At 51.6% G+C, this 22,866-nt stretch overlaps 2 protein-coding genes across 2 annotated transcripts; both read right to left on the bottom strand.

Annotated features, from left to right (window-relative positions):
* Nucleotides 1-1,631: 1,631 nt before the first annotated feature.
* Nucleotides 1,632-5,835, bottom strand: MFSD6L (major facilitator superfamily domain containing 6 like; the record flags this gene model as incomplete). The annotated part of the gene is made up of 3 exons (XM_080356766.1): nt 1,632-1,679; nt 2,134-2,185; nt 4,295-5,835. 3 exons carry the CDS (start codon nt 5,833-5,835, stop codon nt 1,632-1,634), a joined length of 1,641 nt encoding a protein of 546 aa, XP_080212892.1.
* Nucleotides 5,836-9,498: 3,663 nt separating this feature from the next.
* On the bottom strand, nt 9,499-22,329 carry PIK3R6 (phosphoinositide-3-kinase regulatory subunit 6; the record flags this gene model as incomplete). Its single annotated transcript, XM_080356446.1, has 14 exons — nt 9,499-9,655; nt 10,993-11,105; nt 12,157-12,227; nt 12,691-12,781; nt 13,027-13,097; nt 13,801-13,891; nt 15,886-15,996; nt 16,506-16,628; nt 17,395-17,494; nt 18,607-19,063; nt 19,516-19,602; nt 20,757-20,904; nt 21,676-21,859; nt 22,262-22,329. The coding sequence occupies 14 exons, from the start codon at nt 22,327-22,329 to the stop codon at nt 9,499-9,501; spliced, it is 1,872 nt and encodes a 623-aa protein (XP_080212572.1).
* Nucleotides 22,330-22,866: the final 537 nt, after the last annotated feature.

Here is a 22,866-nt window from a genome sequence, read left to right as displayed (position 1 = left end):
TCTATTCCTTGATTTCTTCAGGCAAGATTTCTAAATATTGAAGGTGAAGTAAAGGTTAATTTTAAAATTGCCTCACACTCACCTCTACATTTGCATTTACAGCTTTATGGTCTCGACACACTCAATTTAAACTAAAAAATGGCCCTTGGCCAGGAAAGTCATTAATATTACACCAAAAACAGGCCACGGGGAGAAAAAAATGCATCTCTTCCCAGAGAAATGCAGAGTTTAAATTAGCAGAGATTCCTTTACATTGGCTCCCTCTTGAGAAATACAGCAATAGTGATGGGAGTCAGGATATTTCAAGACAGACTTTTTTTCCCCTGCTTTAGCACTGCTTAGTGCTCATGCCGGTAACGGTCAGGACCTGCCTAATACTTTTAAGAAGTCTATATGGGTCTCATATTGTAAAGGTACAGAATTTTGGTATCATGCTGTCATAATTCAGCGAAGAGCTCAAACCAGACTGGTAATGCCTTGTGTGGACTCTGAAGATGAACAAAACAAGTGACACTTTTACCCACGGCACCCAAGACAGGACGGACCGTGCCCTGGAGGCATCACACCCACCACGGAACAACAGGCAATTCAGGAGCTCTTGCTTTTAGTATTTAGAACATGCAGAATAACCCCACAGCTCTCAAAACCATCACTGCCCCCTTGTGAAACCACAGCTAAACGGACTCACCTTCAATGGACCATATCTATGATTTTGGGAAACAACTCTACAAAAATACAAAGAAGCTCTCGGTGAATTAATCTGGGCAGATTTCACTCGGTCCACAAAGAAACGTGCTGTGGTTTCTTGCCGAATTATAGAAATCTTTGGAGAACACTGGAAAGGATCTTACTATGCTGATCAGATCCACGACAAAAATAAGTGTTTAGAGATCAGCGCCTACTGAGTTTTACCCAATTCTGTATTCTGAACGTGCTACACTATTTAAGTCAGACGCAGATGTGAGGTGCACATTGAGAAGAGCTGAAAGAAACACCTGCAATATCCCACCATAAAATAACTGACAGAAAGCCAGATAAGGCATCTGATGCAACGAGTGACTCAGATTCCAGTTCAGCTGCATCAGCCGTGTATTGAACCTACCTGCAGGGCCTGGGAGTTGTTTCCTGATAAGCAAAGAGGCCTTTGTCATTTTTCGGCAAATGATGTCCCATCTAATAAAACCGATTTACTTAGATCCTTTGAAACCTCTTGCAAAGTATGCACACATGGAGACATGTGAAATTTAAAATCCAAGAGCTACAAAGACCTTCACTGTGCAGAACACGTTCCTCAGCGCTAACTATGGTTTGCCTCCCGAGCTCTATTAAATCAAATTGTATTTAGAGGACACAGCTTGACTTAAGACCCTGGACTGAAGTGTTTCTACATAGAAGCCTCTGAAATTTGCTTGGAGTTCACCATAAAGAAGGCAAACAGTAAAATCTTCTGTGATTTTATAATAATGTTTAACCTTACAATTGTCGCTTAAGTATAAAAACTTACGGAAACAGAACTTTTGACATCAATTTATTGGAAAACGGTTGCAAAGTAGTGCAAAAATAACCACTGATGTGGCTGGGAGTACATCATGAGAAACTCTTTTCCCCACAGGCAGTTTGGTTCTTCTCACTTACATCTCGTTCCCAATGGCATTCAATTCCTTCGCGTGTTCTGACTTCTGCGAGAACAATAAAGCCGCGCAGTCTCACATACGACAACATAAATGCACCTCCCGCCTCACCCGTTCAGTATGCAGGGTCTGTGACCATCAGAGAACTTGAGTCACTGATGCTGTAGGGTTACACCGTTCCCAGAGGAAAATGATTTAACCAAATCAGTGCAATTTCTTCAGCACATGAGCTCTCTGCCACGTCCGCTTCCACAGCAGTTCGTAATTCAGAATATATTTCAAACTGTATAAATATGATTCTCCCTCAAATCAGCACCAAATGTATTTATTGGATTAATAACTTGAACACCCCCCCATTTTTATGCAAGATTATTACACTGAAGTTAAGCTTTGGGCCATACCTTAAATCCTCCCTGTTCTTAGCGGCAGTGGCTGAGCCACCCAAAACCAACCCCGGAGGCTGTCACCTCTCCCTCCCGGTCACAGGACGGATCACACACACACATTTGAAGGCTCCTCTTTGCAAAACTGGAACTACAACAGCTGATTTGGTGCTGAAGCAGATAAAAAGAGCAGATAAGACCCATTTAATTGGCTTCAAATGAGGGCAGTCACTTCCAGCTAAAGAAGCAACCGCATTTTAAACCATTTCGGCTGTTCCTGCAGCGTTCACTTCACAAAAGCACGAACGGCTCCAGGATGTGCTGCTTGCAGTTCTGTTACTCAAGACTCAAGTCTCTATTAACAAGTGATTAGAGCTCCTGAGGTATTGTATGATAATAAGGCTGGGATAAATTCTTGACAATAAAATTGTTCTCAACTTGAGTTTGAATTCCTGGGAGAAAGTAACATCTTAATAAAAAGCCCCAGCTATTCTTGGCATGAGGACAATTCTATAGATAGAGTCATTCTAGTAGAGTATTCTGCACGGCGCAGTGATTTGTGCCAGGAAAACAGTGAGCTAATTGCCCTGAAAGCATCTGATATACAGATAATCTGGAATCGATGCATACAGAGAAAAAAATTACCTTAAACGGCATTTCTCTGTCTTGTCTCCAACCGCTTGCTACCGAGCCCAGAATGCAGCAGGGTGACAGACTGCAACGCCACTTACATATGACATATTAAATATGCATTTCAATAAATATTCTGCTTTTTGCAGCTGTCGCATGGCTTCTATGAAATTAGGAAGGTGTTATTAAAATCTATCCCTCTGCAAATGAGTGATGTCGGCACTTGACCGAGGAAGCACCTAACAAACCACCAGCAGATTTTGATGGCAGCTGAAAGGACTGCGAGGCTCGAAGCTTCTCCGCCCGCCCTGTTTGAGGTCTGACACATCCTTTAATGAGATCAGACCGCTAATTCTTCACTTGTAAGCAAAATCTTACCTACTGCAGAGGTGTTGAAATCTGAGTGCTTTTGAGGTTAAGGCAAGGTAGATAAGGCAGCTCCAGGATCCTCCAGGATCAGGATGTGGAGTTAGTTCTAAATAGGAACTGTGAGAAGAGGGCTGCCCAGCGAGGATCAGTCTGATCAACTCAGCCCATGCCAAGTTCCTTCCGGGTGAATATTGCCCTACGTCACTCCAAGCAGGAGGGCAGGCTGTGTCCTGGTCACCCCAGGCACACAACAGGCTGCTCTGCTGAATCTGGGCAGCCAGCAGCACCGGCTGGTTTCTTCCAATAGATGCCAGTGCAGAAGCCTATTTAAATCCCAAAACACAAAAAGACAATCTGCAGCAAAACCTGATTTTACAAATCAAAGCAAAAGTGAATAAACCATTTTTTTAATTCACATCCCCTATTCAGAGAAAGGAGTTCACAGACACAGCACCTGGAAAACGTTTTGTGTGCTGTTAGCATTACAATATTTTTCATTCGGTTGTGTACAGGTCGCAGCTTTCGCTCACTGTTTCCACAGCATCAGCTCTGGTGAGCAAGAATTCAATCTAGGTTTGCTTTTTCACTAAAAACTTAGCTACATTCATTTCAGCAAATGTATATCTGAAATACCTTGTGATGATTTTGGAAACAAAATCATTAAGTTAAAAAGGAAAAGTTACTGCAAGAGTGCTATAAATTAAGAAAATAAAAAGATCTATAAAATTTTTTTACATAAAAATCTGTCCTGTCAGATATACACCATATATATTCAGCACTTTAGAATTAATGGTCATTTCCGGGCATCATCATCCGACCACATGACCATTCCAACCCCTGCATCCAAGTACAGATCACTTGATCCCATGCTGTTGTGACCAATTCCTAGTAAAACTTTCATCCTTCATCGCTTTTACCAGCCAGTCCCTCTCGTTCTCCTCATCAGAGTCGCTCATATCACTGGAATCCGCAGCCAGGAGACGAGAATAATTAATTTTTTTCTGCCGTGGCAATTTAGATTGGACAATTAAGAACAAGAAGAGCCACAGCACCAGGCACACGCAGCACGCCCTGTACAGAACTGCCAGGCTGAAGTATTTCACAACGAATCCCCCCACGGAACTGCCCAAACTCGCTCCTCCGCCATAGCAGAGGCCCTGGAGAGCAGCGCGCAGGGACCTCTCCATACCAGGAGTGGCCACGTCATCCACCCTCATGTTAACCACCCACCACAAAGCACCACTACTGAAGGCGGATAAAACCTGGATGAGAAGAACAGACCACGCAGCCCACAGGAAGGAGTAGCACAGAAGCTGCACTGCCAGGAGGCTCAGGCTGACTGCAACAATATTGCTGCTCGAGAAAGTCCTCAGCAACTTCCCTTTGAAGACATAAAGCAACATTTCGGCAAGTAGCCCAACAGCCACAGAGAGCCCCATGTACAGCTCGCTGCTGCCTTGGTCCTGCATCTGCCAGAAGAGAAAGTTGTGCACGGCAGAGCCAGCCGCGCCGGCCAGGAAGACGGTGATGGCGTACAGGATCGCTTGGCCGTCGCTCCACAGCAGGGCCAGGGCTTTGGCAGTTTTGTTAACGTGGTCATTCTTCTTGGGAACGTGGATGGGAAAAAAGACAGTGACAAGCAAGGAGAGCGTTATCAGGAGCGCATAGCCATAGAAGTGGACAGCGAGGCGGGCGACTGCACTGCTGAGGAAGCAATTCAGTTGATCCACAAATACGGCGATGCTGCAGGCGCCTGCAGATGCACCCACGTAACTCCAAATCCACAGCTTGCCGTACCTGTCGGTCGCGTCAACGAAGTCGAGATATTCATAGAGACTCTCATCCACTGTCCGTTCGAGAGAAGTAGCCAACAGCTCCCAAAGCACAACGGCACCCAGCACCATAAGAAAAATCTGATGCTCTCTGTCCTGAAAGATGTTCTGCATGGCCTCGAAGCTGACATCCTGAGCATCTTTCTGGTGGTCTGAAAGGCTTCCAGACACATAAGCATCTCCAGCAGTTGGAAGAGTTGTTTTAAACACAGAAAGCTCATTATTTTTAGTAGTATAAAGGCTTTCTTCAGCATTATCAACAAGATCTATTGCAGAAGAACCCTGGCTGCTTGTTTCCCTCTTGAGTCCATGAGAGGGAGGTCTGTAGGAACCCAGCATTTCTGGTTCTCGTGTCCCCTGGTTAACTGCTTTCACAGCTGTCCAGCCGGAGGGACCATCGGAGAAGTCATTTGCCTTTGTACCAACCCCACTGCCTTTCTTCTCAAGTGTATCTATCAGGCCAGACAACCCCTGGAAGGCCGAACTGGTTAGCGCTGGCCTTACGCTCGTTGTCAAAGCATCAGCAGTTGTCTTCACCGCTTCTCCGGACGCAGCTTTCACGTTGGGAACAGCACTCACGCTCAGAGCGCGGTAGCTGCTCGTGGCTGGACTGGGCACCGCGGTGGCGGCCGCCGGGTCACCCGGCTGCTGGCTGGCGTTACAGTACCGGTCCCCCGGGTGCCCCGCGTCCCCGCAGGCGGGCGGGATGAGGGTGAGCAGCAGGCTGGCCCCCGCCGAGCCCAGCAGGGAGCCGGCGATCAGGAGGCGCCTTCTCCTGCGGCCCTTGGGCCAGCGGGGGCAGAGGGGCGCCCAGAGCGCTGCCGCCAGGTGCTTGGCTCCGGCCACCAGCCCCACGAGCGGGGCGGGCAGCCCCAGGTGCCGCAGGTACAGCGTGAGGAACGGGGCCGCGCAGGCCCGGCCCGCGCCCTGCAGCAGGCGGAACAGGCCGGACAGCGCCAGGGCCCGCCCGACGTCCCACTGCTCGCCCATGGCGCCGCCGCATGCTCCTCGGGAGGCGGCCACGTACCTCCGGGGATCCTCCCACCCCTCCGGGCCGCGGGGACCGTACCTGCACGGCTCGGGGCTCCGCCCGCCCGGCCTGCACCTGCCGCACCGCCGGGCCGCGCCGTTGCCAGGAGACGGCGGGCGGGGGGGACAGCGCCGCCTGCCGGCCGGGAGGGGAACAGCCGCGGCCGCCCCGTTCCCGCGCTGCGGGCTCCTCAGGGCGGCCGCCTCAGCCCCGGCCCCTTCAGCCTCCTCGGCCCCACCAACCCCGGCCCCTTCAGCCTCCTCGGCCCCACCAACCCCGGCCCCTTCAGCCCCGACCCCTTCAGCCCCCTCAGTCCCAGCCCCTTCAGCCCCCTCAGCCTCATCTATCCCGGCCTCTTCAGCCCCCAGCCACATGCAAACATAAAAAACCCAAAACCAACCAAAACACACCCACCCACACACAAAGCACAAAACGTCCAAACAACCAAAAAAATCTGACAATTTCTGCCTTTTTTTTTTTTTTTCCCTATTTTTGTTTTAATTGGCATTAAAAGGACTGCACCTTCTGATGCAGAGCATCTCTGGCGCCTGTACAAATAACTTACAATCCATCTACATCATGTACAACTGTACAGAGGGAACTCTGGACTCCGCAGACCACGCTCCGACCCAGCGCAGTCTCTTGGCTGTGTGTTTGCCTTGTGTGCCGGGGGACACGCCAAGGGACGTGCCAGGGACATGTCAGGGGACACAACCCCCCAGGGAAGCCCCAAGCAGGCAGAGGTGTGAGGAGCTGCTGGTCACCCAGTGTCACCCTACGCAGCGGCTCACAGAGGAAACCAACTGGTGCAAGTCGGCGTTTAGTGACTTGTTTCTGAGCATCCTGGCAAACTTCAGCCTCCTTCAGGGCCCAAATGTTTGCTGCCCAAGTCTGGCATTGAAGGCATCAATGATTTGTTGTTTGTGAGCAAATGGAGGTGAAAAACAGCATGGAAGAACTGAACGATGTTGCCGCTTTGTGACTCCTGTGGGGTGATGTTAAAGCTCAAGGACTGTGCTTGGCTCAGCCAAGAGCAAAAGGCTATGCCAGAATTTCCAGGCAGCCTCCTTAGGAAAGGGTTGCGTTGCTGTTGCCCAACGTGATCTTTCAACTGTTGATGCTGGTATGGGACGAAATATTTCTTTGGAACCTGGAGGCCTTAAACACTGTTAAATAACCTATCACCCACCGACAGCCCTAGAGCCGCTGTGCCCCAGTAGTGTAATGCAGTGGCTGGTCTGGACTGCATGGTACGTTCACAGGGAGAGTGAATGAACCTTGAGCTTGGGAACAGAAAGCAAAAGTGCCACCTGTGCCAGGTGACAGTGTGGGACAAGAGCAGGAATACAGCAGCCCGTGCTGGTTGGAAAAGAGGGAGACCCTGGAAATCTGAGAGTTGAACCAGACTGCTGTGGGCTGAAGGGACCTCTGCAGATCCCCCAGTGCAGCCCCTGCTCACGCAGGGTCACAGGGCAGATCACACAGGTGGGTCCGGGGGGTTTGAATGTCTCAGAGAAGGAGACTCCACACCCGCTCTGGGCAGCCTGGGCCAGGCTCTGGCACCTCCCAGCAAACAAGTTTCTCCTCCTGTTCAGATGGAACCTCCTGTGTTTCAGTCTGTGCCCATTGCTCCTCACCCTGGCGTTGGGCACCGCTGAACAGAGTCTGGTCCATCCTCTGACACCCACCCTGGAGATATTTATCACCATTTATAAGATCCAACAGCTTCTCTTCTTCAGGCTGAACAGCCCCAGCTCTCTCAGCCTTTCCTCATAAGAAAGATGCTCCAGACCCCTCAGCATCTTTGTAGCTTTCCCTGAACTCCCTCCAGTAATTCCTTATCCTAAAGCCTTGTGCATGTGGCAAGATATGCAAAGATTTCCATGGGGCCTGAGCAGCCAGGAGGAGCCACAAGCTCAGGGCAGTTCTGCAGAAGGGACACTCCTCCACAGTACCCCAGACTGAAACACCTGGAGGTGGCCTCCTTGTCCCAGGTGTGGGGGTTAAACAGGGGTGACTCTCCAGAGGTTGCAGCTCCCCAGGGCTGGGCAGAGCTGGCACGGACAGGACAGAGAGGTGGATTTGTCCCCAGCCGTCTGGGCTAGCACAAGGGTCTGGCAGTGCCACCGCAGCTGGGTCAGCATCCCCCTGTAGCAGAGAGCTGGCTCCAGGGACTCCCCATCGGTGACAGCCAGAGATGACTGGGTACAGCTGCTATGCACATAGACAGAGCTAAAGGACACTTTCTTTTGGCTCCTGATCCTGAGTAAAGGCAACCCAGGTAACAAGTTATCTGGGAGCTGAGAGAATAAAAAAAAAGTGATAGTGTCGTAGAAGGAATGCCCCCAGATCCTCTCCAATGTGAATTTAGGGAAGACTCCCCAGAGACACCCCAGATCACATTCAGTCAATAAATACACACTGTGTTTCTTCCATTCTTTCAGTCAGCCACAAGCTGGGATGAAACCAGGGACCTTCTACGTGATCATCCTTAACACCAGGTTAGTCTGAGCCTGGCTGGAGGCAGGAGCTGTGCGGCTGCTGCTCACCTGGCCCATCTGCAAACAGGGGAGGGTTTCTACACTGTGGTGGCAGCAGAGGCGAGGAACAGAGAAGTCTTGCAGGCATCCTGCCCAACCACCATTCCCAGGAGCACCACTCTGCTCTTCTGCATCTCTTACCTCCACAGCACAGACCAAAGCAGGGCTGCAAGGAGGAGATCCACCTATCCTGGGCTTGTAGGTGTTTGCTCGCAGGACATACAGCTGGAGGAGCACAACCAGTGCTTGTGAGGCTCCAAACCAGACGCAAAGAGGTTGCAGGGTGAAACAACAGTGAAATCCCAGGTAAGCTCAAATGCACGACTCAGATGTCAACGAGCTGTTGTGCAGCCTCCGTTGTCCACTCAAAGGTTTCTTCTTCAAACAGATCTACAGCATTCAGAGCTGAGCATACCCCACATCACTGCCCAGGCAGCCCGAGCTGTTTTTGCCCTGTTGATCATCACCAAATACTGCACTGGATTTCCTGTGTCCCTGTTTCCCACCATTCGTCATTACTTTGTGTGGTCTCTTCGAAACAACAGTGAGTTTTCACCCGTGTAAAACAATGTGCTCTCCCAGCTGTGGTCAGGCTTACAATGAGGTTTCCCAACTCAGCCAGGGGAATAATTGCTGGTTTGCCCAAAAAACATCACCCTGTGTCAGAATTAAGAGTTTGTTGTGCAGAACCCTGCCAGACTCTGAGACATCACCATAACAAATGATACCGGTAGCGGCTGCTCTGTGATCCACAAGCACAGCAAGCACCATCACCACAGCTGTGTTTTCCTCAGTCTTCCTGAAATTAAGACACTGAAAGGTTTTCCCTGACTCGTGCAAAAGGCTGAAACTCAGATCTCCAGCAACACTACATCCCTTGGCAGGAGCTGTTGCTGTGTTCATCACTGGCATTCAGCAGGGCACGGCTGTCCTCCCTGAGCCCTATCAGCCTCTGCCCTTGCAGCTTTTTACGCCATTACCATTGTAAAATCACTGTTGCCAGCTTTTAGTGTGTTTTCTTTTTCCATCTCCTCTGCGATGACCCAGTGTCACATCTCTCACACCAGCTTTTTCTTGTTTTCTTCATTGTATGACACCTGCAAATGTGTTGATGGGCAACAGCAGAGACTTGGGCATGTATTTCACAAACCCCACATCTTCTGTTTCATGCACACTGAATTTCATTGTCCTTGTCTTTTGTAAACAGTAGCTGGGCTCTAGGCAAGGAGACACTTCCACGCTGCAAAAGCACAAGAATATGTTTAGTGCCTGTGCAAATCTGCCCTTGAGGTCCCGAGTTTGATCTTAAACTAAACATCAGCTCTCTGCACTGACTGCTGAGGAGAGCAGTTATACTGAGATGTGCAGCTGTTTTTGTGCTTTTTCAACCAGTTTTGGCTGGAAAGATGAGCTGATGTGTATTAGTGCTTGACCACAAACCCAGTGTCCTAAGCCTGGCTCAGTTTGATTCTCACAAATTCACAATTCACATATGTTCAATGCAGACCACAAACCACCTGTCTGTTTGCTTCCAACACATCGTATGCCACTGCAACTACTACAAGCACACTGATCCCTGCTATTTTCACAGGGCTGAATTCCTTCTCTCTGCCTTCATATGCTTGAGATACCATGGTGAGGGACGCAGTCAGTGATAAAGCATCAGCTCTGTGATGTAATTAAGGAGATCGAAGGTCTCAGTTTGTCCCTGGAGGTACTTATCCTCCTGCTGTCCTAACGACAGCACCTTACTCAAAATGGAAGAACCATTTTGGTTTTCACACCATCAACCAAACCCACGAAGGCAGGAGAGCACCGCTCTGCTCTGCTTTCCCTGGAAATGCAAAGTATTTGCCCATGGGTTTTTTGTCACATCTGAGGGTCAGGACTAGGACTCCCTGGGAAACAGCTCAGCACTGTGCTGGTTTTGGCTGCGAGAGAGTTAATTTCTTCGTCATAGCTAGTATGGGGCTACGTTTTGGATTTGTGCTGAAAACAGTGTTGATAGCACAGAGAGTTTTTAATTACTGCTGAGCAGCGCTTAGGCAGCGTCAAGGCCTTTTCTGCTCCTCATACCGACAAATGGGTTGGGAGTGCACGAGAAATTGGGAGGGGGCACAGATGCAACAGCTGACCTCAAGTGACCCAAACAATGTCCCATATCATATGACATCATGCTCAGTATATATTTTGGGGAGAAGAAGGAAGAAGGGGATGTTTGGAGTGATGGTGTTTGTCTTCCTACGCCACCATCACACGTGACAGAGCCCTGCTGTCCTGGGGATGGCTGAACCCCTGCTTGCGATGGGAAGCAGTGAATGGATCCCTTGGTTTGCTTTGCTTGCACATGTGGCTTTTGCTTTACCTGTTAAACTGCCTTTATCTCAACCCACGTGTTTTCTTCATTTTACCCTTCCGATTCTCTCCCCCATCCCACCACGGGGAGCAATCGAGCGGCTGTGTGGTACTTGGTTGCTGTTCGGGGTTAAACCACAACAGCCACCTCGCAGCCCTTCCAGGGAGGGATGCAAGGTCACCGGCAAGAAGCACAGAGCCCGGCACATGTGACATTCTCACCTGATCACGTTCCTGTAGGTTCTTCTGCTGTCCTTGTCCAGACACACCGTGAAGGGCCTCTGCTCTGTGCTCCTGATCTGGATATTGCGTGTTTTCAACCTGTTTGCCACAGCCTGGAGTGAGAGAGGAGGAAGAGCCCAGTGAAACTGTGTCTCACTTCCCTTTCCTGGGCTCCGCGGTGCTGGGTGGTGTGTGCATAGTGGGTGTGAAAGGGATAGATGATGACATTTCCCTCTTTTTTTAATCTCAGATGTGACACAAGGTGACATCTTTAAGGAGGGAATTGTCTGTCTTGTCCTTTTTCTATAATCACAACCTGGTCAAATTTTGCAAGGGCAAACGTTCCAAACTGGCAATGCTTGCACAGGTTGCAAGGTTTAGGATGTCTGATGTGGGGCATGGTCTGTTCTTCAAGGTCGTGGTGTATCTTGGTGGGCAGCATGGCCTGAAATACCTTGTTTTTCCAAAATCCAGGTGAAAATAAGCAAAAGTGTGCTGGCTAGCTAAAAATACCAGCTGAGAGCCTGGGGGCTCCAGGACCCAAATGACCAAGGTACAGTAATACTTAATGCTACCCAAACTGCAGTGACACATTTGCACGGGGCAGCGTGTCCTCTGGGGTCTACTTGAACTCTCATATAAAACATAAAGCACAGGAGCCCAAATTTTCAGTCCCATTTCTTTTGTATCCTTCTTTCTGAGTTGGTAAGTAGTTTCATTGAAGTTCCTGCTTCTTGTTTATGCTTCATTAAAATATTTCTCCAATCACCTCTATTCTCATGGCCTCTGTGGGGATCAACACGTGGGGCCTGGGGAGGTGTGGAGCTAACAGAGTTGTTGATCGCAAAATTATAGCCCCTCCCCAGCACCCAGGTGGAGCCACAATGGCCAGGGCAAAGCCTTATTTCTCCAGTTCATCCCTGGGCTCACAGAACCATCCCAGCAGCAGCTCAGTCCTTCATGGTCTCCTGAGATAGGATTCAATGTGTCATTGAGCAGCAAGTTGGTGTTTGGGGCTTTGGCTCAAAAATCTAGACTAGAAGTAATTGCAAAACACCCCAAGCAGGGTGGCCCCAGAACTTTCTTCTCCCCACAGTATTTCCCCTTTCACTGTTGTTAAGAGATTTCCACGCACCAGGGCTGTGAGCACCCACGGCTACTTACTGAGAATGATCGTCCTGACAAGTTGTTGATCTTAATGATTTCCGTGATGTTCACATTCAGACACACCAAGTCTGCAACAGAAGCACCGCGTTAGCCATAGGCCATGGCAGGATCTCAGCTCAGCTTCATGTGGGTACACTGCCAGGTCCCACACTTGGGGGCACAGCCAGAGCTCCATGAGGTGGGCAGAAGAGGACTCTAGCAAGCTCCACGGGGTAAGGGTTTGCGTGGGATCATGTCAGCGTGGAAACCTCAGAGGCGATGCTAAGGGCAAGGCGAAAGAGGAAGGCTGCAGCAAGAGGAAGGTGCTGCCAAGCCTAGATTATGGTTAAGCTGAATCCCGCCTTGCAGGCAGCCCCAGGCACGTCATTCACAAGAAAACACACAACCACAGCCTGTGGTAACACCCATAAATGCACGTCACTGATTCACCTCCACAGCCCAGGCACAATTGGCATTAAGGACTGTGGCCAGATTTACTCTATCGAGCACCAGAAAACTTATCAAACCCTCTTCCAAGCAGGAGGAACTCACCTTCAGCCTCATCGGCAGGGATGGCTTTCATCACCAGGCCTGTGGAGCGCAGGGACATTGCCAGCTCCTTTGCCCGCTCACTCACCACGACCTGCAGGAAAGGCTCTGTTAATTCACCCTGCAGAAAGGTTGGACATGGAGAGGTTTGGGGCAGTTTTTCACAAAAGCTGGATTAGTTGCCAGGCTTTTAAAGTTCACCATGACCTCTCTGGCCTCTCCTGGAGTGCAGTTCCAGAGGAAAGGAGGGCCAGTGCATTCCTTTTGGGAGATCTGTGTTATGCTAGGGATCCCTGTGAGCAGAGACATTGCAGGCTGCCAAGAGCCTCCTTTACTTACCTTTCTGTACGTTACTGTGAGATCTATGCCAGGGCCATCCAGGGTCGTTTTCTTCTTGGTTGTGCTTAACTCTGCAAGGAGGGAACAGGGTAGGACTGAGATTCACCCATCCTGCCTGTCTGTGGTCAGCAGGGAGGGGTCCTCTCATGGGACAAGCCATTCCCTCTGTCATGCAGCAGTCGTGGTCTGGCACATCAGCCCTCCTCTCCTCGCCTATGGGAGCTGAGGCTCTGTGAACTTAACAGGTCCAGTGAGATGCATGCATTTGAGGGTCTGTCCACAACCACAATGGCAAACATGCGTTGTATCGACAGCGGGGTGCACTGATGGAAGGGCTGGCTGTGACCTCTGTAACGGTCCAGCCTTCAAGCACCCTTGTCCCATCACTGGCAGCTTAAGGAAGCCAAATACCTAACAGGGAAACCACCTGGGAAAGGAATGGCTGTAAAGCCCAGCGTGTTTCCTTGACAAAAATATGATGTTGGTTCAACTCCAGGGAGTCATGGAGCCAAACAAAGGCACAGTCTACAAAACCTGGTTGAGACCAGGAACCAGTGACCACAAGGTCTCTCATCTAGCCTGGTGTCATGTGCCCGAGAGGGAGATGGAGATATTTAGGGAGGCCTTCAGCTCATCAGGAACAAGGCACAGTGCCCCATGGCATGGCCTTGTTGGCTGCAGGCTGAGGGACAGGACGAGTGGGAGCTGGGGACAGAGGACCCTGTGCAGGATGGCAGCCCCTGTTGCAGGGACACTGTGGGGACACACACACACCTCTGGGGGAGATGCTCTCCTGCACCTGGGTGCACAGCTCCGTGAGGAACACGTCCTCGGCCGGCTCCTGTGTTGGGTCATTGAAGAAAATCTGAAAGAGAGGAAAAAATCTTGAATCACCCTGTGACGTCACACTGGGCTGGTGACATCAAAAGGTTCTCCAGAGCACCCAGCTGTGACACCATCAAAGGGCACCTATGACCTCCTCATGGCAGCCAGGAGGCCCATGGGATGGGGAGAACTGCTGTTGCTTTGCTCCCTGCAGCCCAGGAGCACGGCTGGTCCTGCAGGAGGGCACAGCACCCGGCCAGCAGAGCCACGGGCAGTGTCCCCTGTCATGGGGTGTCACTGCAGGCTCACAGATCAGTCTGCTCCCAGCCACTCACCCAGAGACAGCTCAGGGCATGGGCAGCAGCATCCCAGGCTTGACTGCAGATGCTGGCTTAGCTTCAAGGTTTCTCTCTGATACACCTAAATCAACTGGTCACTTCAGACTTAGTTTTATTTCCATGGGCTTGTTTTGGGCGAAATATAAAGATGAGGTCCTGGAGAACCTCTCCTAACCACTCCTAGCCCTACATCCAGCTCCTGTAGGATCTGACCCTCACTTCCAGGAAAACCCTCTGCAACCAAAGAGGAACAACACGGTTCTTAGCCAAAAAAGCCAAACAGGTTTGGTGTTTCCAGATGAAGTGGCATCACAGCCTGTGTGACAGCAGGATAGGTTAGGTGCCTCTATCTGAAAACCACATCTGGACTCAGTTCCTCTTCCCCTGCTTGAGTCACCCACTCTCTCACTTGCTTTTGATGTCTGTCTGGGAGGAGAAATGAGTGAAATAAAAACTCACCAAAAAACCCAAATTCCCAGTCAGACAAGCTGAGGACTAGGTGCTCCAAGTGTTTATGAGCTACATGTTACTAGTTCAAGCCCTGGTGATGCTCTACCACTAATTAACAAAGTTTTCCCAGCTCTTTGCAAGCCACACGACAGTTTGCTCAGTGGCTGCTCCTTTGCTGCAATGAGTTACCACAGTGGCCACGGGTAGATTAAGAGGAGAGATGTGCATCAGTGCCACTCTGAGCTTTGAAGGGAGAGAACTGCCAGAGAAGCGGATGAGGGGGTTGATGTTACATGACCAAATACAGCAGTTCTTTGCTTTTGTATCAAGTGCCAGGTCTCACTCTGATACCATTTCAGAGAAAAGCTCTCAGGAAATAAATAAAATGGTGCTTCAGGAAGCCCTGCAAAGCCCCTGCAAGGTACAGGGTCGTTTTGCAAAGCCACTCAGTAAACTCCTGTTTGCTCACAGCATCCAAAGCAGCAGGAGGTGCCAGAGCTCCTGCGAAACCTGAGACCAGCAGAGCAGGAAATATGTGTCCTTATGGGGTAATTCCAAAGTTCATTTTGCTGACCTGTGTCATGATGAAATCTAGAATCACAGAATGGTTTGGGTTGAAGGGCCCTCCCCAGCTCCCCCAGTGCCCCCCCTGCCATGAGCAGGGACATCTTCACCAGCTCAGGTTGCTCAGAGCCCCGTCCAGCCTGGCCTGGGATGTCTCCAGGGATGGTTCATCCACCACCTCTCTGGCCAACCTGGGCCAGGCTCTCACCACCCTCAGGGCCAACAATTCCTTCCTCATGTCCAGCCTGAATCTCCCTCCTTTAGTTTAAACCATCACCCCTTGTCCTATCACCACAGGCCCAGCTACATAGTCTGTCCCCATCTTTCCTATTGGCCCCTTTAAGTATGGAAAGGCTGCACTAAGGTCTCCCCGGAGCTTCTCTTCTCCAGCTGAACCCCCCAGCTCTCTCAGCCTGTCCTCCAGCAGAGCTGTTCCACCCTCGGGTCATTTCTGGGGCTCCTCTGGCCCCTCTCCAGCAGGTCTGTGCCTTCCTGGATCACTGATGCTGGCTGAGCTGTGCTACAGGGGTCACTGGATCCAGGAGACTGGCAAAGAGGGGGTGGCTGTGGGGCACAGAGATCCCGGCTCAGATCTGCTGAAAGCCCCCAGACCCTGTTGATTTTATGCAGCTCTGCAGACCCTTGCAGGGCCGTGTCATGGCACAAGAGACGTGGCACGAACCTTCACAGCGTAGACCTGGAAGCAGACGGGCTGGATGCCCATGCGGACGTAGTACGCGATCACATCAGTGATGAACAGATCAGTCACAAGATGTTTGCTTGGAGAGGAAGGCTGGGGGGCAAATCACATTATGATCAGCCACAGTCACTTCTCAAAAACACGGCCACTAACCCTCACGCCTTTCCAGATAAATAATGAGCAATGAGCTGTTGCTCAGGGCAGTGCTGAGCTGCTCTGCCACAACTAGTCAAAGTGAATGGCAGAAGTGAAGGCTTGCACCCACCTACCAGCCTTTTCTGTACCTTATTGATGGTGGCTCAAACTGCCGGGAAATAAGAGCTCAGGGTATTTCAGCAAATGCTTCATTTACATTTTCGCTCTTGAAATCTGCCATTTCCTGTCCCTTGGCCAAAAAAACCCATTGCAGAAAATGGGTCTTGTGGGCTGGGGCAGCGTCAGCCACAAGCACCTTCCTGGCTGTGGGCCCCAGGGTGGGTTTGCAGGGAGAAAGCCCCTGTCTGGGTCACGGAGGAGCCTTGCAGGGCATGAGCTTATGCTCAGGTACCACAGATGCGTTTGGGAAACGGGCCAGGTGGGGAGGTGGACGTTTTCTCTCGTACCATGGTGGCCAGCTTGGGAATCATGTGGCACAGCGTGTTGATGTTGCTCTCATACCACGGGTCAGCCCTGCCCAGGTACGCGGCCACCTCACAGAGCTCCTCTTGGCCGGTGGCAGCTTGGTCCTGAGGGAGAAACACACAGCTCAGAGTGCGATCATGGCTGAAAATACCAGGAGCCATAGAGCAGGCAGAGGGAGCTGGGGTGCAAATGCCCCGTGAGCAGCTCCTCTGTCCCTCTCCTTTCCCTGTGTGGTCCAGAGAAGGTGGCAAAACATTTCTTGCAACATTCACTTAGCAGGTGCTCAAGAACAGGTGAAGAATGAAAAGAAATACCCATTTTCCTACTGTCACGTTTGTCAGGACGCACAGCCAGCTCTGGGCCAGCTTAAAATATTGTGAGAAGTGTGACTGTTTATTTATCGCTGTCTCTAGGACGCCAAAGAGGAAGAGATTTGCCCAAGATAAACTGCAAGGTAGTGACTTGCAGAACTAAAACTGGGCCCATGACCAAGCAAGGCAAAGGTCTCAGTAAGGGGTGACCAGTTTCCCTAAGCATTTGGGAGGTAAGAAAAGCATTAATCCTTTGCTAAAGCTCCCTTGATCCTCCTACAGCTGGGGCATAGCAGCAAAACTGAACACCAGTTCTAGGCTGTGGGTTATCATCTGTCAGGGTGGCTGAAGCAACGCGAACATCTCTGGAGCTGACAGATCCCCAAAGTCAGCCTGCAAACTGAGCCCAGCTGCCCTGTCTCGGCCCCCATCCTCCTTGTTCTAGGAACAAGGAACTAACCACTGTGAGCTTCTGTAAAGCTCCCGGCTCTGTCTCTGAAATCACTGTCAGCCCCTTGCAGCTGGCGGCAGCACCCAGAGATGACAAATCCAGACTCACCACAGTGGCCAAGGTGTTCGTCTGCTCAGTCACGACCGGGATGTAGTAGAACTGCAGGTTCAACCTGGGAGTCAGGAAAACTCGCCGTGTTTCTCGTTTCCTTGAAATGGAAAAATAAATAGTTGTGTCACAAGGGGAAGGTGGAGAAAAATGGCTCTTGGCCAAGACTGGGCAATGCTAGGAGTCACGGCTGCTCTGCAACAGCAGATCATGCTCTCCTCGCATGCCTCCTTTGCCCAGTGTGACAGGATGGCATTAATGTCGCCGGGTTCCCAAATGCATCAAGGGGAGCTGATGGGGTACGGGGTGTCCACAGACAGGTTCCCAGCTGGGACTAGTGGTCCCCTCTGCACCAGCTCTGCTCCCCAAGCTGCTGCTTGCACCACAACCCCCCCCACGTTGGTGTCCTGGCCCGTGTGAGCTGCTGGGAAAGCTGGAAAACAGCTTTTCTTTAGGATTTTTCCCTTTTACATAAGAAAACTTCTTGCCTCATCTATTGTTCATTTAACCCATTCCATGGACAGAAGAGGAAAACTCCCTGTGTGCAGCATTTGGGCCAAAAGAGCCAAACGCTGCCATGCAGCTGGTGAAGTCAGACACATTTGGGTGCAAAACACCTACATCCCATAGAATCACAGAATCATTTTGGTTGGAAGAGACCAACAGTTAACCCACCCCTGGCACTGCCCCATGTCCCTGAGAACCTCGTCTCCACATCTGTTAAACCCCTCCAGGGATGGTGACTCCAGCACTGCCCTGGGCAGCCTGTTCCAATGCCCAACAGCCCTTTGGGGAAGAAATTGTTCCAAGATCCAACCTCAACCTCCCCTGGTACAACTTGAGGCCGTTTCCTCTGCTCCTGGTGCTTGTTCCTGGGGAGCAGAGCCCGACCCCCCCTGGCTCCAAGCTCCTTTCAGGCAGTTCAGAGATCAGAAGGTCTCCCCTCAGCTCCTGTTCTCCAGCTGAACCCCCCAGGTCCCTCAGCCGCTCCCATCACACTTGTGCTCCAGCCCCTCACCAGCTCCGTTCCCTTCTCTCCACTCGCTCCAGCACCTCAAGGGTTTTCCTATAGTGAGCCTCATCCTGTCTCAGGTGACACTGGAACCCAACCCCATCCCCAGCCGTCTCAGCCCCTTCAAGAGGCTGAAGAGCAAAGCCCCCGCTCTGTCCTCCCTGTCCCCAAGCCCCCGGAGCCAAACCAGCTGTGGGTACCTCAGGGAGCGGTAGGCTTGGGCCAGGCGCCCCAGGATCCGATCGTCCCCCAGCAGCACGATGCGGGCAGTGTGCAGCCTCTGCGGGGGGGCTGCAGGCTCCGGGGGGGTCCCCGGTCTCCTCTGTGGCCTCACCGGGGACTTTGCCCCAGGACCGTTGCAGCCAGCCTGCAGGAAAGCCACGCTCTCCAGTGGCGATGGCTTTTTTTTGATGCCACCCTTCCTCTGCAGCCGGGATTGCTCCGTCTCAGTGCCAAAAGGGGCAAACGGCTCCTCGGCTGCCGCGGGCAGGTCCCGCTCGATGCCGCTGTCGGTGGAGAGCACGGAGAAGCGGGTCTGCTCGCAGCACTCGCAGTCCGAGATAATGTCCTGGATCTCGAAGTTGTCCAGGTCCTGGCTTAGGCAGCTGGGCTCGCAGCTCTGTGACAGCGGGCGGATGAACAGCACCAATTCCTTCCCTGCGAGCAGAAGGGAGCTTGAGCAGGGAAATACAACTAAACCCAGGTTGAGCCCAAATCCTGCCCCAGCTCCCTCTTCTCATGCAAGCCGAAGAGCAAATATCTCCACCAGCGAGTCCAAGAGGAGTCAGTCTTTCAGTCCAATTTCACATTGCACCATGGAAAAAGCTCAATATCACTCAGATCAGATACTTTGGATACGTCCCCTGCAGCCTGTCCCACAGGGATCCTCCTCTGATCTCCTTCACCCCTCTTTCCCCCTAATGCCCTGACCTGACCCCAGCACCCCACAGAATGAAGGCTGGTGCAGTCAGGACGAGCCTCCCCAAGCTCAGCCCTTGGGCGATGGTTGTGAAACTCACTGCCCAAGGACCAGGGCTAAACAACACGTTCTGCAAAGGCTCCCCAGGCTCAGGCACTGTTCGAACTCGCTGCAGCCCCAGGGCACTCACAGAGCTGGTCCTCTTCTGTCCAGAGGTGAAAGCTGATGTTGGGGTTGGGCAGAGGGGTGCCCTGCAGCCCTCCCAGGGGAGCATCACCTGGAGGAAACAAGGATGCTTGTAATGCACAGGAGAAGACAGTTTTCCCCCGCAGGTGTATGATCCCCACCGGTGCTGTGCTCCTGAGAGAGACTCTGCCACCCTGGTCACCTGCTGGGCTGACCTGAGACTGTAATCACAGACCTCTGGTCTCACAAAGTGAGCCAGAATCATAGAACCACAGGATGGTTTGTGTTGAAGGGCCCTTCCCAGCTCTCCCAGTGCCCCCCTGCCATGAGCAGGGACATCTTCACCAGCTCAGGTTGCTCAGAGCCCCGTCCAGCCTGGCCTGGGATGTCTCCAGGGATGGTTCATCCACCATCTCTCTGGCCAACCTGGGCCAGGCTCTCACCACCCTCAGGGCCAACAATTTCTCCCACATGTCCAGCCTGAATCTCCCCTCCTAAGAAGGCACCTACACCATCAGTGAAAGCAAGAATGAAGATGGGGAAACAGGCACAGGCAAGAGAAGGACCTGGCTTCACTGCAGCAAGCACCGAGCTGGAACACAGCACTGCCAGCAATGGAAGGGGATGGAGCACCACTGTCCACCACATCAATTCCAGGAGGTTTCTGGGAATGGTGACAGTGTCTCCACAGCCCAGGCCATGGCAAGATGTATCTTACACCAACAGAGCACTGGAGAGTCTGTCCAGCCTCCCCTTGTTGATATCTATATCACTCTTTGCAAATGATGGAGACATATGGAACATGTGGAACAGGCTGCCTAGGGCAGTGGTGGAATCATCATCCCTGGAGGGGTTGAACAGACACGGAGATGAGGTTCTCAGGGACACGGGTTAGTGCCAGAGTTAGATTATGGTTGGACTCGATGATCTTAAAGGTCTCTTCCAACTAAAATGATTCTATGATTCTATGTCTCTGGGCCTTGAGGCAGCTGAATTAGCAGCAGAGATTGCCACAGTCCCTTGCCTGAGGTGATATATCTGCCTCCCAGTGCCACACGCAGTTTGCCACCCTGGACATCAGGTCACTGCAAAGAGCCAGGCTGCAAGGACCTGATCCTGGTGGCAGATGTTGCTACTGGGGAGGCAGACGGGAGGTGGGGATGGATGGACAGCTGAGAGAGTGCAACAGAAAGGGCATCTTCACCACTCCCTCACCCCACCATGCACGCCTGGCTTGGAGCTCACCCGCTTGCCAGGAGCTGAGGATGGCGCAGTAGATCTTCTCCAGCCTGGCTGCGTGCTGGCTGCGGTCTGCGCTTGCCTCGGCTCCTGGACACTCCACTGCCGACACCACTTGCTGGAACCAGTGCTCAAGGTCACTTGTGGGCATGTCCTGTCGTGAGGAGCAGATATTAACACCCGGCAGTGTGAAAAGAGGTGATGCTCCACTGGAGAAGGAGAGCAAATGAGTCCTGCAGTAATGTTTTGTCACAACAGAGGACACAAACGTCCTCCTCTCCCCAGGGAAGGCTGGAGTAGGAGAGATGCTGGCTGTGCTGTCTGCTTAAAGACTTTCACGGGCCGGTTTGCAGTGGATGGGCACTGTGCTCCAGCTGCCATGAGCTCAAGGAGTCAGTAGCAGAGCCGGCAGCTCAAGTGACCCTCGGGAGATGGGCACAGCAGACACACAAAGGTGTCCTTGGAGTGGAAATCACTGAGAGCCCCTGCAGGCTTGCCTTTCTGAACCAGACTTTTGTCTTACTGTGGCCTCATGGCTCCTTGAAGGAGATTTTTGAGAAAACTGGTGGAAACATTTCCACCGTGATGTTTTTGCAATGACCAGTGGCTCACAGAGGAGCCCGTATTTCAGCCGCAGAGCCCAGCTCTGCTGTGCCAAACTGAAGACTCAAACTGAAGATTCTAAACCTATGGGTCCTGCTGTAGTAACTCTTAATATTTGAAGAATTCTTTAGTTTAACACCAGCTCTGCGTGCAGCCCAGGCTTGCAAGTATCACCAGGGCTACTGGGGATGGAGACCAGCGGTGAGGAGCCGTGGGGGTGAGTCTCTCCACTTGCTAAATACCTTCCCCTGCTTTAAGATGCTCAGCAAGAACAAGACCATTGCAAAACCCTATGTGGTGCTGCAGAAGTGGCGCCACTTACCTGGAGGCTCCTCTTCAAGCCGCTGATGTCACAGCCCTCGCCCAGGGCCGCCTGCATAGCGTGGACGATCACATAGGACATGCATGCCCGGGGGCTCTGCGAGACCCGAGCTGCCTCCGTGTCGGTGACCAGCGCGTTGCAGATGGCTTCAGAGAGCAGCTCGGGATCAGCAAAGATGAAAATCCTGCATGGGGTGGGAAAATGGGTAGAAAAAGGGAATGATGAGATGAGATGAGATGAGATGACTGTTACTGACACCCATACAGAGAAAAAAGGTTGTTGCTGATATTCCGCCTCTCTGCTCTGTCTCCCTGCCAAGGGAAGCTCCCTCACTCCCAGGACCACAGAAATAAATTGGAACACATCAGAGGAATGTGCTCCCCCCAGTGCAAAACATATTTTAATGAGGCACTGGATGCCACCAAATCGCATCCCTCAAGACCACGTGCTGCCATGTGGTTTCCATCCGAATTGTCCATTCCATCCCACATTAAATCAGAGCACAGGACAAGGACAGATTTCACTATGAGACTTAGAGTTTCTGAAATAAATGAAAGTAACACCACATTCAAGAGGCACTACTCACTTTTCCTGATAAGGGTACGGGTCGCTTTTAAGACTTTGTTCGGAAATGACCATTCTTTGGTACAACATACCTAACAAATGCAAGAAGATAAACAAAGAAGATTCAGAGCGTGAGAAATAACAACACAGCTCACAGGAGCAGCTCAGCATGGCTCCCGGTTGTGGAGGCTGGCAGCGGGTCTGCAAACTCAGAGAACATGCATTGCTGGAGAAATGATGTCAAAGAGCCAAGAACTGGGCCTAGAGCTAAAAATAGTCAAGGACAAAGATAGGCCATGCTACATAAAAAGAAACCCCCTTCTATTCAAGGATTATTTCCTGTATTTCACTTCCTTTGTTTAGTGGATTATGAGCTTGGGAGCGCAGTCGGAAGCAGGAGGAAGAGCCTTACTCCTGGCCTCTGCTCCTGGGGCCACATCAGGGACAGTGCTTGGGTGGGTATGAAGAGCACAAGATGTTTCTGAATTGGGAGAGATGTACTTCACCCTCACCCAGCCATGGTCTTGGTTCATGGATCCAACCTAAGACCCTGAGACCCCCAAGCACTTGGCCAGCTCCATGCAGAAATCCCTGCCATGGCTCAGTGCATTAGGCAAAGGTCAGCTC

The sequence above is a fragment of the Nesoenas mayeri genome, assembly GCF_963082525.1.
Source record: "Nesoenas mayeri genome assembly, chromosome: 19".
Taxonomy (NCBI): domain Eukaryota; kingdom Metazoa; phylum Chordata; class Aves; order Columbiformes; family Columbidae; genus Nesoenas; species Nesoenas mayeri.
This window is presented reverse-complemented; position numbering and strand designations above follow the sequence as displayed.